General features: G+C 44.1%; 3 protein-coding genes across 3 annotated transcripts; 2 read left to right on the top strand and 1 right to left on the bottom strand.

The window, feature by feature from the left end:
- The first annotated feature begins 7,937 nt into the window (after positions 1-7,937).
- Positions 7,938-9,292, top strand: LOC131260806 (uncharacterized). The gene is made up of 3 exons (XM_058262633.1): positions 7,938-7,967; positions 8,455-8,557; positions 8,631-9,292. Exons 1-3 carry the CDS (start codon positions 7,938-7,940, stop codon positions 9,182-9,184), a joined length of 687 nt encoding a protein of 228 aa, XP_058118616.1. The 3' UTR covers positions 9,185-9,292.
- A 1,801-nt stretch (positions 9,293-11,093) lies between these two features.
- LOC131259810 (DNA repair protein RAD51 homolog 1) lies at positions 11,094-12,607 on the bottom strand. Its single transcript, XM_058261402.1, has 2 exons — positions 12,183-12,607; positions 11,094-12,111 (listed from the first exon to the last, which is right to left on the bottom strand). The coding sequence occupies exons 1-2, from the start codon at positions 12,267-12,269 to the stop codon at positions 11,179-11,181; spliced, it is 1,020 nt and encodes a 339-aa protein (XP_058117385.1). The 5' UTR covers positions 12,270-12,607; the 3' UTR covers positions 11,094-11,178.
- A 351-nt stretch (positions 12,608-12,958) lies between these two features.
- On the top strand, positions 12,959-16,127 carry LOC131261392 (NAD-dependent protein deacetylase sirtuin-2-like). The gene is made up of 4 exons (XM_058263415.1): positions 12,959-13,713; positions 13,804-14,160; positions 14,807-15,186; positions 15,264-16,127. Exons 1-4 carry the CDS (start codon positions 13,149-13,151, stop codon positions 15,807-15,809), a joined length of 1,848 nt encoding a protein of 615 aa, XP_058119398.1. The 5' UTR covers positions 12,959-13,148; the 3' UTR covers positions 15,810-16,127.
- Positions 16,128-17,222: the final 1,095 nt, after the last annotated feature.

The raw sequence follows: 17,222 nt of genomic DNA, 5'->3' as shown, positions 1-17,222 counted from the left end.
GACCACAAAGTGAAAATTGATCCGTACGCGGTCAATACTTTTTACGCTCGTCGTTTTGCTGCGTTTGCGATGTACAAAAGACAATGGTGGAAGCTTTAATTCGACGGTGGGTTGTTTATGACGGTATGTGAGGTATATATTTAATGTAAGTAAAGCGCTAATTAACATTCAAACTTCGTTTCCAAGTATGCAACCGACTCTTACACCGATCAGTGGCTCTGGTAGTATTTTTCTTCTAAAACTCAAAAATAAAAACAATTTCCTGACCAAAGAGCGATCGATACCGTTCACCGTCGTTTCACGTTTCGAGCTGCTTTTCGTTTTGGTCTCCTTCCGCTGTTGTACCGTTCAAACCTACTTTTTCCGAGCTCTTGAAAGCGCCTACTTCTTCGGTTAGCAAAGCTAAGAGTAATCCAATCGTAAAAAAGTAATTCGTAGAGATATGCAACATATACGTTGTTCGACCCATTTAAGCTCCCCGTAGCCCCAAAACAACTGTTGCGTCGTTCTAGAGCGCTATGGGCTTTGTGCCATGTAGGGCGATGGCGGTCACTTGTATAAAACGGGATACATTAAACCGGCCGAGGTGTTTCGCTGACAGAAACTCAATTAAAGGAATTTTGGACGGCTAACTTCTCTACTGCGATAAAAGCTAAAAGTTATTTAAAAGAAAAGAACGAAAATGTAAAGAACATAATAATCAAAATGAAGTCTAACTAACACAGGAGCAACTCTCCCACGTAAACGATATAAGAGTAAAACAGGACATAAACGTTATTCGTAACCCTCGTTGCAGATGGCTGCATGTTTAAAGCAAACAAGCAACAAACATACAAACAACGGTACATGTATAGATAACTTTACACACGAAACACAAAACAAACAATGGTGGAATAGAAAACGGCAAAACCGGCAAGAAAATAGAACAAATAGAGCAGATATATACGACAGCAAAATATATATACATATATCAATAACGTGCGTGAAACGTATTACCTCTTTCATATGGGAACGACAAACACAAGGCAAACTGGTGGAGCAGACGAACGAAGGAACAAACCGATTTACCTCTGATTCTGCATCAAAACAAACCAAACCATTACAAATAAAAGTAAAACCATCGTACAATGAAGTAGGGGTGAGTCTATAAAGTTCAAACAGAGACAAGTAGAAACAATTAATACAATAAATAAATAGCAGAACACGGTCGTTGAATACAGCCATAGTCGGGGTGTATTTGGGTGATGAAAATTTTGATTTGCTGAAGGAATTGGTGTGAGGCAAGTTTTCAAACACCAGCAGTACTGGGCGTCTCCATTTGGTAGAGATGAGACACCAGGTGGCTCCATCGAAGGTTTTAGCAAGGGTTAAAAATACGCTTATGCGAAGCAAATGCATGTTTGTTGTAGAAAAGTGTTTTATATTTCATTTGTTTGCGATCTCCATCAGACAATAAATTAATGCTGATTGAAAATATCGCATCATAGCAATGATAATCCTAGCGAACCCGTGATGGTTGATAGTGCAGCACACGGGCGGACGGTGCAGTTCGTTTCCTGATGCTGATAAGAAACGCCAACGGGCTGCCACGTGTTCCTCTGCTCACGGGTAGCTCAAGTCGTTGGAAAGAACCGGCTCAATCAGCTCGATTCCGCGCGGATCTCGGTGAAACAATAAATGGTTTCCTCGTGACGAGCCGGAACAGACTTATGATTCATGATGGCGGTGGACGATTGTTTTACTGCCCATTCCATTATGCCCATTTGTGGCCAAATAGTCACACACTGCTTCGTGTGCCATCGCTGTGTTGTCATATTTGTAAACTTTCGCCCACCAGCTCGCTTGCCCCACGACGGAGAGTGGTCCACGTTTCGGCAGCTATTCATTCAGATGGGAAGGTGGGTGTGTCGTGCACACACACGAACCACGAGATGCAACCCCACGCTGCCGTGCATCGTGCATATGTGAATGGCAGCGGATGAACCCCGTCCGGAGTGCACCGGCGCTATTTTTAGCACCGGGAACGAGCGCTTCTGCTTCCCGGTGTTATATAATTAGCAACACTCCACCCTTCCCCTCCGAGTCGGTCACATTTTTCCGCCGTCGCTCGTCTCGATGCATGGCTGCGACCTTTAGCTTTGTTTTCGTGCATCGTGCTGCATTCCACCCACCGACGGGCACGAGGGGATCGGGTGTGGAAAGGTGCCAAATTGAGCCGTTAAACAAATTTAATGCACACGGTGCAATTGCGCAGTATATTGCGCGTGCGGGAGATCGATTTCAGGATGATTTCCAAGGATCTGGAAAAATTCCGATTGTTTTAAGAAAATTGACTTGGGCTTGGCTGTGAAACTAGCTTTCTGATAGCATTTTCTTCATGGAAGGACAGACAAGAAAGTTTTATCGAAATGAACACCGAAAGATCCTGCGAGAAAGATAAAGAGCGAGACAGAGAGAGCGAAAAAACACGAACGAACACTGGCAAGCAAGACCGTCAACACCGCAAAACATCATTACGATAAGCTTTAAATAATAACATGAGAACGAAAAAGTCTTACTATATTCTAGATGTACGGAACGTTACACAAATCGAACGAAATCAAAACTTACTCTTGAATTATATTGTGTGCAGCTCCTTGTGACTAAGCAAAATAAACAAGAGCATAATTACACTAACCCCACTAGCACCCTCCCCAAGCGTACTGATCGAAACGGGCCTCTCCGACCACAACATGTTTAACGAAGACGAATAATTTGAAGAAAAAAAAATCGGTAGTACCATCAGAAAAACCCAACTGCGGACAATGTTGGACAACGGCAAAGAACGCTGCATCGATACCGAGCTTGTGCGTAGGATCGTAGTATATACGGGGGTTTCCGCCGTTGCGAAACCTCGGTACGCTTCTTCTTATCCTTTTGTGCCATGTGTCGATTGCCGTTTGTTTTGCGAATTCATATTCGATAGATGTCGACTAGGTTTAGAACTGCACCCTCTGGCACCGTTAGCGGTTGTGGCGAGCTAACGGAACTGGTGCATATTAGGAGAGCAGCTTACACTATGGTACGCAGTAGGACAACGTTGGTCAAAACTACAAGCAGGGGGGAAAGAAAAGTGACTACAAAGGAAAGTAAAAACCTCACGCGCCTGTTCTCAAGCGTCGTAATGGAAGAGTTCAAAATTACGTTCAAAAAGCGGTAGAGCACAGACGATAACCATAGGATATAGTGGAACAAATGAGATGTCCATTATAATATATGTATAGAATCTTCCTACGAATGTAGAAAAGGAAGCAACGTTCAATTTGACTGATGTTATTGGGTTTTTGGTTTTTCAAACATCATGAGGAAATGCGAAAATTAAACAAAAAAGAGAAACGATTGAAATGTTAATGGGTAAGGGAAAATGTTAGGAAGGGCAGTGTTGTTGAAGGCAAACTTGTGGCAAATCAATGTCAAGCTTAGCGAAGGTTGATCCGTAACGATTATACAAGAATGAAAGAATAGCACACCAATATTGTTGTTGATGTTTGAACAGTTGTTTACACCCCGAACGGAATGCCTACGTAACGGTCGCAACACCACGGAACGGAATTATCTTTTATCGTATATACAGAACACTAGTCAAATTATGCCACCAACAAACCCTTTTTAGGCACACCGATACAAGATTTTATTCAAAAAATGTACTAAAACACCGGGAACCAACCCGGAACGGTTAATGATTGGTCCACAAATCCTACCTCTCCATTACGCGAACGTCAATCTTAAGTACAAATGAGTTTTTCTAACCGAATCTGATGTACAACGTCGGTGGCTTGTGTTGCAGCTCGTTTAGATGAAAATGACAGCTCAAGATAAATGAAATTATTGTTGTTTTATCCCGAAGAAGAAGTTCATTTTTCCTTTCGTAATATACTGGCCGGCAGTATGGCAAAGAAAACGCTAAACATTTTCTGTTATCAACATTTACACAGATGCAAGAAAACATTTGGAGTAAATATACTCTTTTTATTGCAACCAAGTACGAGTAGGAGTGTTTAGTATAGAAGTGAAAAGATAGCATAAACGACAGGTTATAGAATGGAATTGTAGGGAGGAAATATTTTACTTTGAAATTAATAGATTTAATCGGTCGGACTGCAGCAAACACAAATTAAGAAAAAAGAACTGATTAGGCAAGACAAGATGAAATATAAACACAAGTGTACAGATCGCAAAGGTTGTTTTATTGTTGTAATATACGTACGCAGCCCGGCGTATGCGTTGTTGATGGGGGAGGCGAGACTTTTCGGTGCGGAAGCTGGTACGCCGGGAGCTGGCCACTGGAACGCCGGAAGTTGTATTAACTAGCTAGTGAGTTAGGCGCGTGTCGGTGCGTTTCGAAAGCAAACGTTTGGTCATATTTGGCTGATGATGATTTGACGATCGTTTTGATCCTGTTTGAATGGGTCGGTTACTGGAAATTCTCGAACAAACATTCTTTAAATCACGACAAGCATTTCACAACAATTGTAGAGAGAGAGAAAACATTACACAATAATTCTGTAGAACCACCGAATAGCAAAGAACGATGAACTGCATGAAACTGCTACGCCACCACAGAGGAGCAAAAACTAAAACTGTTACAAAATCGATTCTGAGCGATGTAAAAAGGTATGGTTTCTATAACCAAATAAATCAAGCTTTCCGTCCCCGTACATTATTTTCCAGGTAAAAGCAGAAGAAGCAAAAATAAACATTTGGAAAAGAAACTAGTTTTGAATTCATCATGATCACACTGGTTTGAGTGTTTGGTAAATTTCAATCGTATGAAATCGTAGAAAAGATATTTGCACCAGGCAAACCTTAATCTAAAACAAGTCTTAGCATTTAAACGTTCATCCTTCTCTTCACGGTAGCTAAGCTAAACACATCCCACATCATGGCCGTAGTGTGTCAACTGCATGGACGCCAGTATCTCTTATCGGCTAAATGGGAGAAATAATCACTTAAATTTTAGCATCTCCCACTCTCCTCGAAATTATGATAGTCCTTTGCACCGTAGGGATATCCTTCGTAAGAAAGTAAACAAACAACCGAAGCGAGGAGAAAAAAAAAGCAAGAAAATGCAATTTAAATGTCACTAAAATATCTTATAACGCGTAAGGAACGAAAAATCATGCAAAGAGGGTAACGACTACTCTACACAAAGATCAAACACATCACTAAAGGAACTGAACAAATGGGGGAGGACACAAATAATCACACAGAAAGTGTGTCACTCATACGTGACATAAGAGAAGCGAAGCGTACATGTTTATGTGAACATTATTCCAAAAGACTTACTTATATAAGTAACTAGCTGTTAAGTGGAAAGTAATTCGTTGGTGAATATTTTACCGAAATGAAAATGGTCAAGGCAATTTAAAAAATAAGCAACCGCGTTAAAAAGCGTTGAAAACAAGCAAGAGGAAGAAAAATGAAATGCGCAATAAGCAAAGGGACTAAATGTAAGAACGAAAACACGATCAAAAATAATTGAGCAAACGCTCCCCCTCGCGAACATAATGAAGGAAAGACAAAACGATACAAAAACATGCAAACAATTAAAACAAGCAATCGCAGAGAAAAGCTCCATCACTGTCACAACACTATCGGCATAAAAAAAAATAACTGGGTGCATATAGGCTGTAGCAACGTACGAATTAATATACCCGCTATTTGAAAAACATACACATAAAACTCCACTTACGCTACTCCATCGGAATATCTCGTTAGGAAGTTCTGCGCAAAATAGATCGACACTTGGGAGACATTAGATTGGGACGTAGGTTGCGGCTAGAAAGGAAGGGTAGGGACGGCGGCAAGGAGAGTTTTTAAGGACATGTTAGGCAAGGCAGGCAGGGAGGATACAAGACGACAGCTCGTCAGCGCAACGAAATGCGAAACAGTGGCAAAACAAAAAATAAACAAACCCCGGAAAATTGAGCAATTGTCCAAATGGTGTTTTCTTTTTCCTTCTTCGTTTTCTGGTTCTGGTTTGATTATGATAACGTTTACTTTTTACCCATTTCACAGCAGCTTCCGCCATGTGGCAACATTTTCTTATCCCTTTTCCTTGCAGCACGCACAGCATAGTCTAATCCGTCCGAGGGGATGCATAAACTGAAGCCGCTTTTCCATCGGCTCACGTGATCCGTCCGAGTTTGTGGCACGAAAATATTACTAATGTAGGTCATGTAAACGAATGCCGATAAATGGGCTGACTCGAAAAGTGGTCGATCCATCATCATCATCAACGCCGATGTCAGTTTCCCCATCATGATAGCGGTTGCACCACCCCAGTGAGCTTTCCCCGAAGCCGTCTTCGGGCCACATTCGCTGGGAAATGCTGGGAAATGTTGGGAGGGAACCGTGCCGTGGGGCAGAGTGTGGATTTACTCTTGCCTTTTTTTTTGCTTCCATAGTACGCCACACGAACGAAGTACGGCATCTGGTAGTGACGTTTTTGACAGCTCGCCACAATCAACGTTTACTCTTCGGTTGGTTTTTCTTTTTCCCACTTCCACTATGCGGGGAAAGCAAATGTTATTATTTTTCACAATACCGAAGAAAGGTTAGCACATACTACGGTTACGTCATACTGTGACGTCATATATGAATGAAAAGGACGAAGCGTTTTCAAAGTGGAAAACATATTATCATGGTTCAGTTAAGAACATCCTGACATCCTTTTCTTTCATTACTTGCAAGAGAAGGAGAAAGTAGGAGAATCGCGTATGCATGGAAATGTCACTCCAAGCTCTGTGAGGCGTTACGTAAACACTCGTATAGAAACGTAACTCGTAAGGTGCGGGAAAGGATTAGCAGGGAACCCAACAGAACGGAGCATGCCATACCCTTTAAAGTACGTTGACCTTTTCCATGCGCTCGTCAGTTCGTCTGTCTGATGTAGGCTTCTCTTTTTTAAAACCACTTATTACGCTCTCTGGTTTTTCCTTTCGTCGTTGGAAACGTTTCAAGCCGTGGGCTTCCTTTTGTTGCATTTTCTTTTTTACTTTCAAAGCCAATTCAAAAGTAAAAGTTTCTTTGCTTCGCCTGGTTGCCTCCTGCATTGAATTGCTTCCGCCGGAAGTGCCATGCACTTTCTCGCGCGTGTTTGCATGCGATCGAGGGAAAAGCGTTATCTTGATTGCGAAATAAAGTGGTACCTAATTGAAGGTTTTTTTTGGTGATATTTTATTCGTTTGAAGTGCTTGCGTGAGCAGTAGCTAATACTACTAATGTGTCATTTAAAAACAGTGACAGGTAAAGACGACAAGTTTAAAAAAATGAATGATGGATCATTTGTTTTTCCAACGTGAAGGAAATGAATTAATAATTTTCATTTACTTTCTTATCACAAAAAAGATTTCACATTTTTTATTCAAAAATTTATCTTTAAATAAGAAAGTACACTATCAGCAACAGATGTCCTGTATTTATTTTGCGCCTTAGAATTCAGTCAAATTCAGGTGTATTATATTGTGATAAATTGTATGTCAGTTGCATTTTATATTCACGCTTGCCTTTTCTGCATTGCGATAAGTATCCCTTCGGCAATTTTATATAAAATCACGATTTTCCAAAACCATGCTTTCGTAACCACTGTAACATATTCCAACAATGAAGGCAATTTGTTAGTTTACCGAAATTAAACCCGTCTGCTATAGAGGGTCAAACTCTAATCATTGCATTGGCACGATAACGAATTACATTCCTCATAGTACCTGTCCTTATCAACGTTATCATCGTTTCTACTAAGCACCGCAAGAAGGCATCTCTTGTCAGCATAGTTTATCATATAATTTGCCTTTAATGAAGTTGATTGGCGCTATTACGATAAACCGTCTTATCAGGGCGAAGGCATCGCTAAACGCTATAAATACATATTTTGTTCTGCGTATCTCCTCATTCAAATGCTAGATGTTAGGTCCACCGAAATTAAGGTACGTTAGGTCTGGAGCAGTATAAGGCCCGATTCGTTTTTAGGTCAATTCACTGCATTTGACTTCTTTGTTACATAATTGTCTTCACGTTCGTTCAATTATCGATGCAAGAATCTTGCAGATTTGACAAATGATGTGTAATGCCTTTTTTGGTAGAAATATACTGAATTTATTATAGGGTACTCATCCACCAGAACCAATAAGGGTCTTTGAAGTGTGAACTCCTTTGTCGGGGATATCAATAAAAACGGACAAATTTTGTCCGCGATAGCAGAGCGGCTACACCGGTTAGAAAATCCCTTGAGGAAGTTTTGTCAATGCTGTGCGTGTATTGTGCTGGTAAGATGCAATTCATCTAAACTAAATTCAACTTAACTAAAGCAAAACCAGAACGAAAACGAAGGAAAGAAAACATCATTGGATTTAATTGACGCCACATATCGATTGCTCTTGCTAATTCCGTTTCGTTTTATTTGTCCTCCCACAGAACACCATCCCATTGGTGCCACCGGAAACATTGATCGACGACACGGGATCAAATGTTGCGGCAAAACCTCAGAATGACACCACGGAAAACCTACTAATGCACCGTAAGTATCCGGAGAAGCAGAGAACATTTTTACAGTTTTCCTCACTAACGCCTGCATTTTTTACCCCTTTCAGTTGGCGATGAGGACGACAGTGACATGCTGTTCAGCTCGGCCAATCCACTGATCGGCGGTCAGGCCCTTCTCGACGAGTCGATCGCGCGCCCCCTAACCATCCGCACCGATCACGTGCTGCCCACGCTTAGCGGCGCTTCCGGTCGTTTCCTCGGCTCCGAAAAGCCCTCCAGCTTCCCGGGATCATCGACGCCTCAGGACGCGGAGTTCTCGATGACCGTCTCGCCGAGCCTCCTGACGCCGACCGATCTGGAAATCTGGCGCGCCATCCAGACGGGTCAGTTAGACCCGAAAAAGCTCACCCAGACCGCGGTGTCACCGTTCTACGGAGCCGGGCACATCCCGAAATCGCTCTCCGGAACGCCAACCGCCCAGCTGACCGGCGGACTGCTGGATGAGCTCGATCCGGTGAACCTGTTGGGCGCCCTCGCCGATCCAGGTGGGCTCCAGCTTTCGGACCAGCAGCAGCGCGACGGAGGAGGACTACCGTACGAGCGGTCATTCCGGACGATCGCCGGCTCGGAGGAGGAAACGCTTCAACGTGGACTCATTTGATTGCTGGAGGTCCTTTAAGTTTCCCTTTCATGATGTTGACTTTCTTTGCGCGACGATTTATTTTTGCCTTCAAACACCAGACCCCCAAACCTTGTGCACCAACACGTGTAGTTTTTTTTATTCTTTCACTAGATAAATGTGTTACTTTTGCGTTTTTTGTGTAATAATAATTACCTAGGTTAAGTCAAGTACCCTTCTTTTTTGGTGGGATTTCTTTTTTTTCGGTAACAACGGTGCAAACCATCTCGAAACGCCCGTACAAAGTTAACCGGGTTTGGGCACCGAATTGTAGCCACTTTTCCATTCGCGATACACAAAAATAATACAAGCATCAAGAGCATTCATGGAAAGAGCTTAAAACTACGAGATAATTAAAACCAACGTGTTTGTCTGTATGTCTAAATACCCGACGGTTGGTAGATGTTAGAATAATAATTTTCTTCCTTCTTGTTTTTACACAACTAACTAATTACCCTTCTATGTTCTCCCGAATGCCGAAAACGAGAAACAAAGTACAAAAGTACAAAACTATGCAGCAGTAGGGAAGGAAAGCATGCGCACGTTAAGCAATCAACGCCGTCACCACATACAACCAGACCAGCTAGATGTTAAGATGGCCTTTTGCCGACCACATGTAACTCTTTTACCAACAAGTACCACCTATGCACGTAAATGACGTAATTCTGTCAAGGTTTCTCCCGCGAAAAAAAAGACAGAAGTGTACCAGGAACACGCAATACAAAAAGTACAACCTCTACTACCTTGTGTGGCATTGTAGTAAACGGAAGGAGAAAATAGGAGCGTTCTAGCATGTGTTCTATTATCATTACGCATGTAATTACGAATTATATAGTGAGCATTTACATCCGGGGTTTGTTATCAACTACTACATACCACAGTAGCGTCGTAAGATACGAACCAACGCTCGGTTGGGCATCACCCTTTACTAAGAACTAACGAAAAACAGAACAACTGGCCGTTTATTTTTGCATTTTTACAACACCTTTGGAACAAAAACAGCAGAAGGAGACAATTTTTAAAATATGAAATATTCAAATACTACACCAACAAAACGTTTTACGCATCAATAAGGAATATATCAAAAGGAAAAACGATAGTAAATGACATAGAATGAACATTTGAAACCACATGCAATACCGATTGTAGGCGAATATAGTACTGTTTATCACCCCTAGGCTCTAGTGTATTCATAACGTGGTGGTAGCGAGATGTAAGGACTCAGGAAAAATCGTTCCCGCGTCGAAAGTATAATGTTTTACACCTTTGTTTTTCACTTAGAAAACTCAAACAGAAAGGTTTATATATATTTTTTAGTTATAATTGATTCATTTTTCTCTTTTCTTTGATACGTACACTACCGCATGCATGCAACAAACTTGTATTTGCATTATATACACAATATATCTTAAAATAAAGACGAGCAAATGAAAAACGTATTAAACCAACGATTTATTTCGAAAGAGTCCCCCAATGTATTTGAGAAAAAAAGGATTTGATGGTTTTTTTTCGATTTCACAGCCTGACGAAGTCCACAAGTGATACGAAATGTTCGTGGCGTGAAAGATAAATTTTGCTCTCGATCAAACCGGAACAATTTTATAAACAGGGTCGAGGACTGATAGCAGGTATCTCCTATAGATTTCCTGTGGATTTTCCCCACGCATCCACCTATCAGGAGCCTGAGATCAAAGTGGGCTTGTTTTCTAACAGGATCGCATTACAGGTAGAAGGTATCTTTCGTAGCTTCCACCAATCGTAGCAGCCGGTTTTCGGGTACGTCACAACAACGGAGATTTCAATACAAACGGCGCGAAAAAACAGTTTACAAATGAGCTTTCCATTACGTATATTTCTTCCCATTTCAAATATATTCTTGAAAAATATATAAAACGTATCTTAATGTCTATCTTAACACAAATATTCACACTTGTAAATGGGCAGTAGTTTCTCCTTGTTAAAAATCGTTTATAAAACTACTCCTTGGCGTCACCGATTCCGTCCGGGTTGATCGCGAACGTTGCCTCACTTTCCGCTAAGCACGGTGAGTCGTAGATTTTGCAGATTCTCGTCTCACCCCGCCCCTTGCGCAGATACAACCGAGTGGTGGACGCATGCGCTATGATGTTGCCACCGATCGGTTTCTTCGGATCCGGATTAAACATGGCTGCACCGTCGACCTGCGCTACTACCTGGTTCGTGATCAGAACCGCAACCCCGAACTCGTCCGCCAGTCGAAGCAGCATACGCAGAAACTTGGCCAGATGTCCCTGCCGGGCTGCTAGTTCCCCCCGCCCACAGTAGTCCGTCCGGTAGAGGCTGGTGGCACTGTCCACGATAATGAGCGCGTACCGTGATTCCACCATCATCGCCGAGGCCATCATGAGCAGCTGCATCTGATGGTCGGTATTGTAGGCTCGCGCGTAGGCCACATTGTCCAGCACGTCGGCTCCGACGAGCTTGTACCGTTCCGCGGTGGCCAGTAATCGCTCCGGCCGAAACGTACCCTCCGTGTCGATGTAGAGGCACTTTCCTTCGCCACCGTTTTGGCTCACCGGCAGCTGGCAGGTGACGGCAAGCGTGTGGCAGAGTTGTGTCTTGCCGGTACGAAACTCCCCGAAGATCTCCGTGATGCTGCCGGTCTCGATGCCACCGCCGAGCAGTTTGTCCAGTTCCTTCGAGCCGGTTGTTAGCTGAATGATTTCCGAACGCTTCTGATGGTACTCGGTGGCTGTGGTGAAACCCATCGGGACGTGCTTCGTTGCTTCCTGCAGGATTTTGTCCGCTTTCGCTTCGGAAATTCCCTTGATCGCTAGGAGCTGCTTTTTCGGGGCAAACGCAACCGCTTCGACAGTGTGAAATCCGGCTTCGGCAAGCTTTTTGATATCTCCGTTTGTAATTCCATTACCCTGCAAGTGAAATAACAATAAAAATGTGACGACTGCCTGGTCCACATCATAGAAAGAACTTGATCTCTTACCTCTAGTTTACCGATCAACAATGGTCCACAATCTTCCTCCTCTTCAACCGTTGAAACGGACTGAAGGGATTTCTCCATTTGGGCCATCGTCGATCAGGGTTAGATTGAAAAGTTTTCCGCAAAACGGAATTTGTTAAATTCACGATCGAACCGTGTTGTTGTTTTCCTTTGACGAGCTCTCCGATGAGTGCGACGTAAATATTTGGCGCTTTTCTTCCTTCCTGTGTTTTGATAGTGAACTTTGGTTCTTGAATCTTTCTGAACAACCCTTTACTCGTGCTTACTTTCACCAAAACCAATTGTGTTCGAGGATCATCAGTCCTGCATATTCTATCGATTCACTATTACATTACGCGATGTTAACGCTGGGTTCAAATGTTTAATAACGTAAAACCTGGATGCGCAAGACGTCGTACATGTTTGTACGAGAATCTCTAGAATTTGACAACTCTTTTGACAGCCTTGATTAACATCAAAGAAAATATGGGTAATTTTTTAAAAAGCCTTGCAAACGGAATGGATGTCAATTAATTGCTATAACTCAACAAAAATATGTCTGTTGTGTTTTAATGTCGGATACACAAAACACAAAAAAATCTTTTCAGATTTATCGTGCCTGATTTTGTCATCCACGCCAACGTTTGCGTTGTGCTACGCTGATATCGATCCCAAACCCTTTTGGCAACACTGCTCGCTTGCTCGCGTCAATGAAACGTCATTCCATATGAGTTTCTTCGAAAAAAAGACGAAAATATTCAAGCGCAGTTGACATCGGGAAAGTGTGTAGATTTCCTCCGTGGTAAACGTAAACGTTTGTTGGTTTGTCTGGTTGGAAAAACAGTCGCTGCAACGGCATCCACGCTCCGAGTACCGTTCATTTTCACGATAGAACAGTTCAATAACGTCGCTCGTACGCTATCTCAGAGTGTGCACCGATTTGCCGTCGGTGACCGTGGTTCAGTCGGAATGTCCGACGAGCAGCAGCCAGCAGTAGCAGCACCGTCGCCATCACATCCCACCTCACTGCTGCACTGTATTGGCGGAGGTGGCGGAGTACCCGATTGTGATGCGACATCGACGCTTGTAACGGCGGCAGCAGCCGCAGCGGCCGTTGCCGCCGCTTCGTCCACTGTTCCAGCGGCTGCCTCGGCCATCGCTGGTGCATCCGTTGCGCTTACGGAGCCCGCCTCAGACCCGACCATAACAACAATAGGCCCATCGCCGCCCGCTTCGATCGTAAATGGGCCGACACAGCCGCACGGCGTACCGGACTTCCAACAATACGACGACAGCGAGGACGAAGGCGAGGATCCGTACCGTTCAGAATCGATCAGCATCGAGCGAATACGACAGTATTTGTCCGACAAGCTGGGTTTCTATACAGCCGACGGGTTCGACGATAAGGACGGTTCGGGTGGTGCTCCGCCCCGGCGGGTGCTCGATACGGTCGACATCGACGGGGTGCTGAAGCATTGGAAAAATGGTGGCTTCAAAAAGATCGTCACCATGGTCGGTGCCGGCATATCAACGTGTGAGTGAAAACCCGACAAGGGGTCGACATGCTCTCCCAGCCCAGTTGACTTTATTTTGATGCATCTCCCCTTTGTTTCCCCCCCTTCAGCGGCAGGCATTCCCGACTTTCGCTCACCGGACACCGGATTGTACAACAATCTGATGAAGTACAATCTACCGTACCCGCAGGCCATCTTCGAGCTGGAGTATCTCTACCAGAACCCCAAACCGTTCTTCACGCTCGCGAAGGAACTGTACCCGGGCACCTTCAAGCCAACGCCGTCGCACTACTTTGTTCGTCTGCTCGAGCAGAAGGGACTGCTGGTGCGCCACTATACGCAAAACATCGACACGCTCGAACGCATTGCGGGTATTAACGAGGAAAAAATTGTCGAAGCACACGGAACGTTCTACACCAACCACTGTCTCCAGTGCAAGACGGCCTACAGTCTGGAGTTTGTAAAAGGTGCGTATGGTTTTACCACGAGCTAACACGAGGTTTTAGTTTTCGCGGGTGTTTTACAGACACAGGGGCCTGATTTATCTTTTGTTTTGTATGTAAAAGAACTAAGGGAAACAATCTCATAGGCCGTTGAGAACTCATGACCACAGTATAAATTTTAAATCATTTAATTTGTTATTTGATAAAACGGACGAAAGCAATACCGTCTGCACTTTTTCTTCTTCTTCTTGGCGTAACGACCTCTTGGTCATGCCTGCCCGTTAAGGGCTTACGAGACTTGTTTCCCTGTTGTTCGTGTTGTCGTCAGTCCTCTCGTACGGGGGAGGGTCTCGGTTGGGATTCGAACCCACGCCGTCGAGGTGGTGAGCCCCGGCGCTCATGGGCCGATTTTCTAACCGGCGCTACCGCTCAGCTGTCGCGGACCCCCGTCTGCACTGTTTGCTATGTTCTTTTTTTACAATTTAAAACATTTGTCCGTTGCTAAGCATGCTTTGTTTTCAAAAAAAAAATTATCATTTACAAATGGTGTTTCACTTTAACTCGTATATTTAATGCAGACTCTTAACGTAGGGCAGTTAAAAGGGCTTGATAAATAATAGTTCTGTTAAATTTTCTCTTCCGTATCGTTCATCCTCTCACGCCTTTGCAGAAAAAATCTTTGCCGACGAAGTCCCGACCTGCCCGTGCGGCGGGGTCATCAAGCCGGACATTGTGTTCTTCGGCGAGGGCCTCCCGGAACGGTTTCACATGTTGCCCCATCGGGACTTTGCCGAGTGCGACCTGCTAATCATCATGGGCACCTCGCTGACAGTGCAGCCGTTCGCGTCGCTGGTGGAATACGTGAATGACGACTGCGTCCGGTTGCTGATCAACCGGGACAAGGTTGGCGGTGGCAGCTTCGGTTTCATCCGCTCGATGATGTTCGGCGAGGGGCTGTGCTTCGATCTGCCCGGAAACCGCCGTGACGTAGCCTGGACGGGCAACTGCGACGATGGCTGTTTCTTCCTAGCAGATCAGCTCGGCTGGGGTGTAAGTAGAAAAGCTTGCTCGCCCCAATCCCGTACAGGGATAGCAGCTCTAATGGTCTGAATTGTTTCGCTCCGTAGGACGAGTTACGAGAACTGGTGAAAACGGAGCATGCCAAGATAAAGCCGCTACGGCCCCTTCCGCCGATCGACGTACCGTTGGCTTCGGCCGAAGTTGATGGGGCTGCCTCGGTTGACATGGAACCACAAACGATCCTCGTCGACGAGCACCACCAGGAAGATGAACACTTCAACGATGTTGTTGACGGAAGGGGGGCAAGTGAGGGTAATCCCGGCTGCCCAACGGCTGCCAATGGTGGGGTGCCGGCCAACGAGCCGGTACACCCGATGGCAACCGATCCACACCACGAAAGTGAACTTCATCATCATCATCATCATCATCATCAAGTAAATCTGGAGGAAAACAACCACCATCAGCATCATCTTCCTTCAGAGCTGCACCTTCACCAACACCATCATCATCAACAACAGCAACAGCAGCATGATCTCCATCATCATCATCATCAACAGCAGCACGACAAGATGGACGATCATCATGATGATGATGACGATGTGGTGGTGGATCACCACCAGCAGTCGAAAGCGTCACCGGAGGACAACACCTAATCCTCTTCATCTCAAATGGGAGAAAAAACAATAATAGGGTGAAGACAAAACAAAAACCGATGTACCGAATAATACCTTTCCCTTCCTCTACACTTTATCACTTTTTCTCTACCAATTCCAAGTGTATTGCCTATGCCTATTTAAATGAACTGTAATCCAGTTGTTTTTCATCATTTTACCATTATGCATAAGCATCTACCAGTCACACACGAAGGAAGGATTTTCATGTTAAGGTCTTTTAGCAAACACAACGACTTTTTCGCCTAGCAAAAACAAACACTCATACATGCACCAACGACCCGGAACCGCTGGGTCACTTCCCGCCAAAGAGCGCAAATTACACATTGATCGTACATAAGAAATCAAACAAGCACAACACCACTGAGAAAAATACCAGCAACTACAAGAAACGAAAACGTTACAATTTTCCAATTTCCGCAGCTTCATCCGCGTCTCTCTTTCTCTCTCTCTCTCTCACCGCAAAAAAAAAAACTAGATAATTATGTGTCTCGGACGGCTTTGTCCCGCCGTCCCGGAGAGGTACAATCCTTCGAGAAACACAACGCAAACAAGCGGGCAATAGAAGAATACTGATGGGATTTATTTTTTCCGTGTCTACTTGGACAAAACTTGCGCTGCAGTCCGGGACACGTCCCGTGGGAACGGGGACGAATTATCGTGGTGGGCCGCATCAAAGGATACACTGAACCGGCCCGCATCCGGCAGCAGTGCAGTGAAGCTAAATGTAAACGTTCGATAAGTTAAGCTGTAAGAATTATATATTATTATCCGTTTCCATCAAAGAGACGATCAAGCGGGAGAGGTAAAGAGAAAGAAACGGGATTATAGAAGGAGTAATACTAATGAATACGAGTAGCAAAGGGGGAGGGAGCGGTGCGCGGACTCACTTATAGAAAATTAAATGGCGCATGGCGAAATGGGAGCAACATAACGAAAACAGAAAAACACTAAATATATAGAAGGAAAACCCTGAAATGGCACTGCATTGCAGAAGTAAATTAATTTAAGCAAAAGTTTGCAAAACAGCAGCTAATGATACAAAACAACAGCAGCAAAAAACCAACCACAACAAGGAAAAACAGATGCATTATGAAACATAGCGATTTAACGTTTGTAACGCAACCGGGGGCAAGAAGAAAAGGACGCACTGCAAGAAGCTGTCCACTTTATGGCGCTGATATTTGTAATAAACTGGGGCTAATATAAATTCTACGACAAAAAAAAAACTGGTGCTATTCTGTGTTTTATTAAAAAAAAAACCTGATGACTGTCGCGCGCATTCCCACACCTTGATGACAACCATTTTTCATTCTTTTGGTGGAGCTCGGTAACGTCCGTTGCGCTACCAGGATCGCATGAGGTGGTGGAGCAATTATGGAGGAGGTCGGATCA

Source organism: Anopheles coustani, chromosome 3, assembly GCF_943734705.1.
Source record: "Anopheles coustani chromosome 3, idAnoCousDA_361_x.2, whole genome shotgun sequence".
Classification (NCBI taxonomy): domain Eukaryota; kingdom Metazoa; phylum Arthropoda; class Insecta; order Diptera; family Culicidae; genus Anopheles; species Anopheles coustani.
This window is presented reverse-complemented; position numbering and strand designations above follow the sequence as displayed.